This window comes from Drosophila melanogaster, chromosome 3L (genome assembly GCF_000001215.4).
Source record: "Drosophila melanogaster chromosome 3L".
Classification (NCBI taxonomy): domain Eukaryota; kingdom Metazoa; phylum Arthropoda; class Insecta; order Diptera; family Drosophilidae; genus Drosophila; species Drosophila melanogaster.
The window spans coordinates 21634890-21644606 of record NT_037436.4 but is presented as its reverse complement, the minus strand read 5'-3'; the positions used below and the strand labels follow the sequence as shown (position 1 = coordinate 21644606).

The 9717-nt window shown below is 45.1% G+C and overlaps 4 protein-coding genes, 1 long non-coding RNA gene and 1 other non-coding gene across 7 annotated transcripts, besides 1 other annotated feature; 2 read left to right on the top strand and 4 right to left on the bottom strand.

Annotated features, from left to right (window-relative positions):
• Nucleotides 1-404: 404 nt before the first annotated feature.
• Nucleotides 405-1953, top strand: lncRNA:CR45956 (long non-coding RNA:CR45956). Its single transcript, NR_133295.1, has one exon. It is a non-coding gene; the product is annotated as a long non-coding RNA:CR45956 (long non-coding RNA).
• Nucleotides 1954-2007: 54 nt separating this feature from the next.
• On the bottom strand, nt 2008-3612 carry Atox1 (Antioxidant 1 copper chaperone). 2 transcript variants are annotated; one of them, NM_168932.2, is made up of 3 exons: nt 3412-3612; nt 3245-3320; nt 2008-2633 (listed from the first exon to the last, which is right to left on the bottom strand). In NM_168932.2, exons 1-3 carry the CDS (start codon nt 3415-3417, stop codon nt 2500-2502), a joined length of 216 nt encoding a protein of 71 aa, NP_730672.1. In that variant the 5' UTR covers nt 3418-3612; the 3' UTR covers nt 2008-2499. Both variants share the same exon structure in this region, with proteins under 2 accessions (NP_730672.1, NP_001262184.1).
• A 284-nt stretch (nt 3613-3896) lies between these two features.
• CG32445 (uncharacterized protein) lies at nt 3897-5248 on the bottom strand. The gene has a single exon (NM_168931.2). The coding sequence runs from the start codon at nt 5129-5131 to the stop codon at nt 4028-4030; it is 1104 nt and encodes a 367-aa protein (NP_730671.1). The 5' UTR covers nt 5132-5248; the 3' UTR covers nt 3897-4027.
• Nucleotides 5249-5546: 298 nt separating this feature from the next.
• On the bottom strand, nt 5547-7660 carry CG32444 (uncharacterized protein). The gene is made up of 2 exons (NM_168930.2): nt 7295-7660; nt 5547-6460 (listed from the first exon to the last, which is right to left on the bottom strand). The coding sequence occupies exons 1-2, from the start codon at nt 7619-7621 to the stop codon at nt 5675-5677; spliced, it is 1113 nt and encodes a 370-aa protein (NP_730670.1). The 5' UTR covers nt 7622-7660; the 3' UTR covers nt 5547-5674.
• Nucleotides 6692-6960: a mobile genetic element.
• asRNA:CR45955 (antisense RNA:CR45955) lies at nt 7293-7964 on the top strand. The gene has a single exon (NR_133294.1).
• A 391-nt stretch (nt 7965-8355) lies between these two features.
• ORMDL (Orosomucoid 1-like) lies at nt 8356-9302 on the bottom strand. The gene is made up of 3 exons (NM_168929.2): nt 9046-9302; nt 8838-8989; nt 8356-8620 (listed from the first exon to the last, which is right to left on the bottom strand). The coding sequence occupies exons 1-3, from the start codon at nt 9220-9222 to the stop codon at nt 8485-8487; spliced, it is 465 nt and encodes a 154-aa protein (NP_730669.1). The 5' UTR covers nt 9223-9302; the 3' UTR covers nt 8356-8484.
• Nucleotides 9303-9717: the final 415 nt, after the last annotated feature.

The window sequence follows — 9717 nt, the reverse complement described above, 5'->3', positions numbered from 1 at the left end:
TTATTTACGCTCGGCGATCTCGTACTCTTTGTACTACCTTCGCGGGCCAGGGCCTGCTCTTGTTATAGCCGAAACGAAGCTCGTGGGCTTGGCACACGCTGGCCCCCGAATCGCAACTGTGAAGCTCGGGCCATAGGAATTTCCATGGCCCCGACAGGTTTGGTCCTCTTCCTCCTTTCCCGCCTTCCCGACTTTCCTGCCTCCTGCCGCTTTCCGCCCATCGCTTCCCCCTGCGATTTGCACCGCTCGTAGTTGGCTACTGTGCTTTCCCAATCAGACAAGGAGCGTAGGAGTCGCAAATGGTTTAGTTCAATGACCAGCCGGGCAGGAGCCGCGCCAGAAGCCCAGCCGCACTAGTCACTCGTACTGCCAGCGAAACGACCTTGTGTTAGTGTATCTGTGGGGCTACCTGCCGCTCAAACGTCACAGTTTGCTTCGGAATTTATGGCCCAAACAGGGCCCTAAGTTCGGTTTAGTGTGCCATTGTTCTGGTCGGTCCTCCTCACATCTCCCATGACAATTGGCAAAACAAGAACGCCGCCAAATGGCAAACCAGTCCGTCAGACCGTCGAATGCCGTTGAGGATGAGGTTGAGGATGAGGATAGGGAGGCTGGGACAGGAGGAGTTGTGTCCTGTCCTGCCAATGCCCCAACGCAGCACCAGCCGAGGTCCCAGCCACTTGACCAGGCGAAAAACGAGCGGCCAACTGGTTGCAACTGGCAACTTTGCTGCCAAGCATGCGCCAAAGAATTTCGCCAGCGATTTTCGGAATGTCTACAATGCCCAGAGTGTGCAAGAAAAACATCAACAAAAAATCGCGAAAGAATGAAAACAAAAACACGGGAGGACTGGTCTGCCAAAAGGCGCGATGAGTGGGACATGCCCAAATTCTGACATATTCTGGACCTCTGCGATAAAATGGTACGTTAGTCGTCAGATCCGAGATCTCAGTTTAAGGGTAATTTGCAAGAAAAGTCAAAGACGAAGGCCACTATTACGTACTCTATTGATATATTATTATTAAAAAGGGGCTTTGCAATAAGCATTTAATAGTAACCTACATCTAGTTTCAACGGTTGCCCGACAATGCTACCTTCTCAAAACTCAACTCAAATATTGTCTTTCAACATCCGCAGCTAACTAATTTCAATTCCAAACACTATCTTAATTACCCAAAGATTCCCATCAGTCGAAAATGGGAATGGGTTCCTAACTGTTTGCTTTACCATACCCATTTGAACGGTATTCGGAAAGATAATGTGCTGCCATCATGGGCTCCGTAAGAACATTTTCGGTTTGCTATCTGGAACTGATCAGCGGGCCACACTTGAGGGATTATAGTCGGTCAGAGGCAAGGACGTGTCTCCAAATGGAATGGAAGGAGATGGGATGGGATGTGGAGGTGACTGCTGTTGTGACAGCGAAGCGTCCCTCGCTAGGCTCTTTGTTGTCGGGGAATAAATCAACGGAGACCCGGCTCGCAACTCGAAACGCAACTGAGCCGCAGTCCCAGGTAGCCGGAACGAGATGAGACTTCGAACGTCCAGCTTTGAGCTCAATTAGTGCAGTCGCCTGGGCTCTTTGTGTGCTGTTGCATTCTTTGAATGCCGAGGTGGCATTTGATTGATAATTTCGTTACGCCTCGAACATGGCCCACAAAAAACCAAGGAAAGCAAGACACACGCGGAACTTGGAAAACCGAAAATAAAAATATATTGAATTTTATAAGTGTGGGTTCCAGAGAGCCGAGATTTATGACAAGTTCATGCTGCCCCTCCGATCGTTATAAGGCAATAATCAGCTCTTTGTCGCCGATTCGCTGGAACGCCAAACACCACAAGATGCTTAGTGCCCGCATCTGATTTTCGGATTAGGAACGACAATAAGACAATTTGGAAATGAAAACCATTTCCCTAACGGGATTTACTACATGATGCTCCAAAGTCGACCTGAAAATTGTAAAAGTAGCCAACACATTCCCAAAAAAAATAAGGATGCCAGCATTTAAGGTTAAAATGTATTTGTATATATTTGATATTTAAAATGGTAAAATTTGTAATATTACGATTAGTCATAAGAGGGCAACTGGCGTATATCATTTATTGGCAACTACGTTGGATTTACTTGAGTACCCCTAAATACGGCACCTGCATACTTAGGCAAAAAGTTGGCTGTACGATTTGATTAGTTAAATTTGAATTTAAAATTCTTCATCTAAGCATAAGTAATGCATAATATAATAACACCTCAATTGGTTAACTACGAGCTACATACAATTTGGGCAAGAGCAAATACTAAGGTAAAATTTGTATATGATTCCTATATTTGATTTGGTTAAGAGTAAAATTTGTATGTATCCCATGAATATCACTGAACAGCGACCCAAATCGAATGCTTTCGGAGCGGCAACGTGGAAGATATTTCAATCCTCTGGGGTCCACACCCTATACCTCAAGTTTCAGCCTGCCGTACTTCTGAAACTTGCTGAGGAACTCGTCTCATTTCTTCACCCCGACGTAGGTGGTGCTCTTGCCGGTCTTGCGCAGCTGCTCCATCAACTCGTCGGACGACAGGTTCGACGTCACGCTCACCGTCCGATCCTCCAGGTTAATGTTGACTTTCTCGACCTTATCTGCGGAAAGGCAAAACACATGGTTTAGTCGACGAGCGCCGAAAGTAAGGCAAATCGCTACTGATAAGGGCTAGGCTAAGTTGTTCCCACCACTTGAACGAACAATGCAAATTGTGGTTAAGCCCCTTATCATTATATGATTTTTTATGTTTAAGGCTTGTTCTGTGATCTTCAAACAAATTAACTGAACTTGTTGTTAAGTTTAATCAAGTTTTTTAGGTACCAATAACATTTTTAAAAGAGCACAAATTAATTAGAGCTTGGTTAGAAAGAAAGGGGAAACATGTTTTCGTTAATGAATTACAACTATTACTATTTATGCACATTAACCGACTTTACAGACACTTCAAATAGTTTCGAGGGATTAGATATCCCATTTCAGGGAGCTCATTGTTAATTAGTCACTATCCTATTATCCAGGATGTACTAATTAAAAATGTAACAAGTTGGTGCTTACATACATATATGTATGTATCATGTGTCGGGAATCAATGGCATTAAATAAGTTCACCCATTAGCACACACATAGGTTCATACATACATATACGTAAACGTAAGTTCCGACCGATAAGACACTAACTAACTTAGTACTTGGCACTAGTTCTACGTACCGCCCAGTTTGCCCAGGACTCGCTCCACGGCACTGGCACATCCGCCGCAGGTCATCTCCACCTTGAATTCGTGCACCTGGGGAGAGCGGGAAATGGGTTGGTAGAGAATGGGAATTTTAAAGGCTCTTCCAATCGATTTTAGACTGGACTCAGCCAGCGAAACCCACTGTCATCCTGCTGCTGCTGCTGCTGCTGTGACTTCTGGAGTCCGTCGTCTGCTTGTAGACTTGCGGTAGGTTGAACAGCTTGACGGCTTTCCTCGGCTACTCTCAGTTCCAAACGTGGCACTCAGAAACTCCCTTCGTTTTTTCAGCGAATTTCTTTGGTTTTTTTTATATTGGGCTGTTCAGAGTGACCGAGGGATCTGCCCTTTAAATATATCAAGTCCATACTACGCGTAAATAAAGCAAATGTTTATAGCAGTGTGGTGCAGCACTTTGATAACGGATCTAGCTGAGACCCAAACCAAATGGCGCTACCAGTGCTGCCCAGTTGGCGCCTTTATTCAAGACTCCAGGGACGTAGGTGAGCACCAGCATCAAGTACGACCCCGAATTTCTGTAGAATTATAATTAAGAAGCGAAACATACTCAATTGTTCCCTAATCTCACAGTGTTTTAAAAAGATTGCATTACTTTTAAACGTTCGCCCTCCTTGTAAGTTGCAAATTTATTGTCAAGAAATAGAAAGATAATATAAATGCACTTTAGCCAGTACTAACCCTATTGATTGCACTGCCAATTGAATTTTAGCGGCCTAATTTTGGGAGCATCAACTAAGTTGCTACACTCGCTTGGGACAAGAGCCAAAGCGGTAGACCACCTGGTGATCGTAAAGCTGGCCGGGATTGAGCACGACTGAGGGAAAGTCGCAGTGGTTCATGGCGTCCGGGTACTTCTGCGTCTCCAGGGTGAAGGCTCCCTGGCGGACATAGTTGACCCCATCCTTGCCCGCGATGGGGATGTCCGAGCCGTCCTCGCTCGGCAAATGGTTCGCCGTGCTGAACTGGAGGCCCGGCTGGTTGGTGTGCACCTCCATGAACCGGCCACTGCATGGGTGAACCACTCGGGCGACCAATTGCACCCGGTTTGGAGGAATGTCCACGCAGAAATGGTTGTCGAAGCCGCCCAGCGGACATGTGGACACCTGGTTGAGCCGCTTGCCCAGACTGACCAGGCTGGAGAAGTCGTACGGGGTGGTGCGCACGCGCATCAGCTTCCCGGTGGGCAGGAGCTCCTGGTCCACGTCCACTATCTTCTGGGCCTTGATCATCAGCATGTGCTGATAGAGCGTATCCCGGCCCGCGCCGTGTCCGGCCAAATTGAAGAAGCTGTGGTTCGAGATGTTCACCGCCGTGGTGGCCTTCGTCCGCGCCTCGATCCGCATCCCAAAGCAGCCCGTCTCGTTGAGCGAGAAGTTGATGTTGGTGGTCAGCTCGCCCGGATAGCCCTCGTGCCCATCTGGCGAGATGTGCTGCAGGGTGACACCGTCCTTGTGCACCCCTACCACGTCCCAGATGACGCTGTCGAAGCCCACGAACCCGCCGTTCTGGTGATGCCTATCCCGCAAGTTTCGACTCACACTGACCTCCTTGCCGCAGAGCTTGAAGCGCCCGTGTGCTGTACGATTGGCCACCCGGCCAATGGTGGCTCCAAAGAAGTATTGCTGGTTACGGTAGTAGCCTGCCACGTCGTCGTAGCCCAGGCACACGTCCTCCAGCTTTCCGTTGAAGTCGGGAACCTTCAAGGACTGGATTATGGCACCCATCGTCAGGATCGACACCGACATGCCGCGCTCTGTGACCAGCGTGAAGCGCCGGACACGGTCAGTCTTCTGCGTCATCGGGTTGACGGCGATGCCGAACATGTCTTCGATCACTCGCACCATCTTGGATCTCCTGATTTTTGCCAAATACCTAGAGGAGGATTACTAAAATTTTGTATTGCCTTACTGTGGCGACGGGCTTGAGAATTTCAAAGGGCTCGAACGCTTTATGTTCAGATCAAAGCCCACTGTGATGGGGGTTTCAAAACGTAAGCCGTTACATTTTGTAAATCGTAGTTATGCCTGCTAGTCAAGCTAAAAAATATTCGTAGTTTCGTTTGTTAGTAAGAATAACCGAGTACTCAGAAGAATTTAGAATTTAGCATGTTCTTAACGCAGGACTAAAAAACGATTTGATATAACCATAGAGATCTGAACAGATTAGGGATTCCAGATCTTGGAAGCCACGCCCTCTTCTGTCCACAAAGTTAGCACTTGAAACGCAGGGAAGGAGTCTTGAGTTACACATATGTCTATTATCACTATTATCCAGTTTATTCTGCTGTTTTAATATAATGATTTCCTACTTATTTTAAATACGAGTAGCTAAACAAAACATCAAGTACTTGGGGGTTGGACTTTATTGACGAGAGATCACGACGACACTTATGGATCGTTGTTGCAACAGCACTTCCAGGACTCCTCGACCTTAAACCAGTAGAGGACATCGTGCCGATACTTCTCGTTCGGCTCGAGGCTGATCGAAGGGAACTCCGGGTGGTTCATTGCATCGGGGAACTTCTCCGTCTCCACGCAAAAGGAGCCGTGCTTCTCATATTTAGTGCAATTTTTGCCCACTATCGAGGTAAGATTGTTCGCGGTGTAGAACTGCATACCGGGCTGGTCGGTCCAAACCTCCAGTACCCGGCAGGATGGCGGATGCACGATCTTGGCCACCTTGGCTACACTTTTTTGCACACGCCCTCCGTTGACCACGAAGCAGTTGTCGTAGCCCTTGATCTGACGATTTTCGAACTGCATGAGTCGGTCGCGCATCAGAACCGGCAGCCTGAGATCAAAGACGGTGTCCTTGACGTCGACTAGCTTCCCCGTGGGAATCTGCAGCTCGTCCGTGTCCACGATCTGATCGGACGCAATCTCCACCGTGTGCTCTGAAAGACCCTTCGCTCCGGATCCGTGCCCCGCCAAGTTGAAGTAGGCATGGCTCGAGAGGTTGACCATGGTGGAGCGATCTGTGGTGGCCTCGTACCTGACCCACAACCGATTCTCGTTGTCCAGCTGGTAGGTGATGAGGCACGTCAGTTTGCCCGGATAGCCCTCGTGTCCGTGTGGCGATACGTGCCGAAATATCACTCCCTCGGCCGACTTCTGTACCACCTCCCATATGACGCTATCGAATCCAATGAAGCCACCGTGCAGCTGGAATTTGTCCTGAAATTGATCGATTGCTATATTTCATATTCTATATTTGCTTAAACTAGAAATACTATACATTTGTATAAATACTATAAATATCAATCACTTAAAGAAACCCCCGTTCTCAAAGGTCTCGATTTGAGAATTTTGATCTCAAAATCTAGCTAAAATCGAATCTTTTTCAGCCTCTTTTTCGTGTCGAAATCAAAAAGTATTCTTCTCATAAGAATGATTAACTTAAGGATTACTTAAGGAAAAATACCATAGCAAGCTTCACACGCACCCCAACCACCTAGCGCGAGGTCTAATCCAGCTCAGCAGCCGTTCCCGTCTCCGGCGAAAGGACCTACCAACCCAGCGAATAAATTATTAGGGCCGTTTAAACATAGAACAGTTGGAAAAATAATACAACTGTTCAAAAAATACTTGTTATAGTTAAGATTTTTAAACTTATTGTTAGTTCTTATACAAGAAGATTCAATAAATAAAAGCAAAGTAAAAAAAAAAAAAAAAAATAAGAATGATTGTGTCGCCGAGTACGCTGAGCACAGCCGATATCGGGTCTTTTTTCATCTGAGACAAACTTGAATATATGTATTTGTATTCGTCACTATAATATGCATGCCTTATCTCAACTAATAAACCAGGTCGACTTGGCAAGTGACCTTGATTGCAAATCCACTTATAGGGTCGGAATCGCTTTCCTCTACCTGATACTTTACAACAAGTACAAGTACAACAAGTATACCAATCAAAAAACTTCTAACACTAAGTTCTCTTGCCAAAACAAGTGTCAAAAATCCTCATCTCAAATAGTATTCAAAAATCGGTCACTTGTGAAATATTTACCTGGATATTTTTTGTCACCGAGACTTTCGTGTCGTTAAACGTATACTCGCCATTGGCCACCCGGTTGGCCACTCGTCCGAGGGTCCCACCGATGTAGGCTCCCTTGTTGGCCAAGTAACTGGCGATGTCGTCGAAGCCGAGGCACACATCATCCACCTTCTTGTAGGCGTCCGGCAAGCAGACGCTCTGGATGATGGCCCCCAGTTGGATCACTGACACGGTCATGCCCTTGGAGTTCTTAAGCGTGTACCGGCGCACCATTTCGGGCGACTTGGTGAACGGATTCACGGCCAAGCCGAAGATTTCCTCCTCTAGGGTAATCGACATCTCGGCGCGTCTCGGTGTCGTTCCTTCCCCTTGAAACGGCTGACAGCAACTGCCTGGGTATCAGGCATACTCCGATCCGGCACACCTCTGTTATTATGAATTGCCAAAGTCGTTCGGGTCGCGAGCTTCTCCCTCAAAGTCAAACCGGGCAATCAGCTTGTCAGAAGTCGATTGCCCATCCCCCGCATTTTACCGCCCACAATAATGAGAGATAAGCTGTCCTGTAATCGCCACTTGACTGGAATTTAGAATAGTTTTTCAGGGGCGCGACTTTCTCGAGAGCTCATAAAACAGAAAAAGCTTTTTGTTTGTTGTTGTTTGCTTGTTTGCGGCGAGTGTTTGCATTGTATCTGTATAGTATGTCTATAATCATTTTTCGCCACTTAAGTTGATAGCAGTACTTTTGTATGTTGTATGATTATATTTAAGAATATTTAACAGAAAAAATCAGTTAACGGGTTTTTCTTTCATGTTTTCAATCTTTCGGCTTATATATGTACTATACTTACGCACCCCACTCACTGTGCTTTTCGTCACTACGAAGACTTCTGTGTACAGCGATTGATCAAGTTTAATCCTTTGGGCTAAAGAACTACATCATGGTTCTACTTAATCGTCTGACATAATGGGTTATAAAATATCTCATGTGCTGGCCCCCAAATACATCTTTTAGATGATTTGTAGTTTCCATGATCAATAATTATTTATGCAATAAAAATCGAAACGCGATTTTTAGAATTATTTAATTTGATAAATATTTTATTTAGCAATATTTACATTTTTGAGCAAGAGCTGTGCCATCAATATAAGTTTGTATGTACATTTTCATTAAACAAAATAAATGCGGCCCGTTCTCACAGGAGCTAGTACTTGTTAATGTTGAACAGCCGCACGCCGTGGAACTGCGGCAGCTTGGGAAGCGTGACGACCACCAGGGATATAAAGTTTGGGATAAAGTGTTCCGTGTTGTTTCGGGTGTACAGACAGGTAAGTAGGAAACTATAAAAAAATCAATTATTTCATGAGTTTCTATGTTAGGCATTATATGGTAGCAATTACATTACTAGTTCAATTAAACTGCAGTACATAAAAAGTATTTATTGAAATACTTTGATCAACATTAAAACAAGTTTAGAATTTAAGTCTTCATTTAGTTTTAATTTTTTTAAATAAAAACCCACCTATATTGGCCGACTTTCAGTACGTATTCACTTACAGAACAATGGGAACAGCTGTGAGGAACTTGCGCGTTGTGGTCATCTGTACCCCGTCATCGATCTGTTCCCAGTGCGTCCAACGCCGGCTGGGATCGTTCTCCGTGCTCAGCCAGGGAGCGCCCTTGATGACGTGCAGAAAGTACAGGTGGGCCTGGCAAGAGGGATTAGGATAAGGACTGACTCCTCAACGGCGCCATGAGCACTCACTGCATTGTGAAGCAGGTTGGTAGCCGTCCAGGCCCATGGAATGCTAACGAAGGGCACTGATAAGAAGAGCAGGTGCACCGACAGCAGGCCCAGGAGGTATGCTAGCCAAAATCCCCGGGCACTCAGCCAGGAGCTGTTTGGATTCGCCTCGCCGTGGCCTCCCGCAATGGACGTCATGTGGCTGAATTGTTAACCTTTGGTTCCGAAACACTTTAATAACAAATATTTATCATTTACGCTCAATGTGACCGCGCATGCATACAAATATCGCTCTGCACTTTGATGATAATAAATATACCAAAATAATTTAGAGAAAACAGAAATTTGAAATACTTTAAATGTTTAATAAAATTTGAATTTAAGCTTTTGCAATTTTCTATGAAATATAACATCTACCTTTAGTAAAGGTTATGACTACTTTTGATTTGTCGGACCAAACCTATATTCAATATAATCCGTATATCTGTCGTAGTTTAGGTAAGTACGAGGAAGAGAGGAACGCTTAAGACTTATCATGAATTTAGCGAAATAAAATTTGTTTAAGTCGTAAGCTGTATTTGTTTACTTATTTGATTAGTCCTTAAAGTTTTTTTTAGCTGATATTTATTTTTATAGGATTATAGTTTCTTTCAAATCTCAAGAAACTTTAAATAATCATTTTCGGTTTCTTGG

What these genes read in the sequence shown, in the direction of transcription:
- Atox1 (NM_168932.2), bottom strand. An exon ending in AGTCCTGGGCAAACTGGGCG is followed by an intron (nt 2,634 to 3,244) that starts GTACGTAGAACT and finishes GCCTTTCCGCAG; the next exon opens with ATAAGGTCGAGAAAGTCAAC.
- CG32445 (NM_168931.2), bottom strand. Translation starts at nt 5,131, where the DNA reads ATGGTGCGAGTGATCGAAGACATGTTCGGCATCGCCGTCAACCCGATG.
- CG32444 (NM_168930.2), bottom strand. Translation starts at nt 7,621, where the DNA reads ATGTCGATTACCCTAGAGGAGGAAATCTTCGGCTTGGCCGTGAATCCG. An exon ending in CGGTGACAAAAAATATCCAG is followed by an intron (nt 6,461 to 7,294) that starts GTAAATATTTCA and finishes GATCAATTTCAG; the next exon opens with GACAAATTCCAGCTGCACGG.
- ORMDL (NM_168929.2), bottom strand. Translation starts at nt 9,222, where the DNA reads ATGACGTCCATTGCGGGAGGCCACGGCGAGGCGAATCCAAACAGCTCC. An exon ending in CCAACCTGCTTCACAATGCA is followed by an intron (nt 8,990 to 9,045) that starts GTGAGTGCTCAT and finishes CCCTCTTGCCAG; the next exon opens with GCCCACCTGTACTTTCTGCA. An exon ending in ACAGCTGTTCCCATTGTTCT is followed by an intron (nt 8,621 to 8,837) that starts GTAAGTGAATAC and finishes ATTTTTTTATAG; the next exon opens with TTTCCTACTTACCTGTCTGT.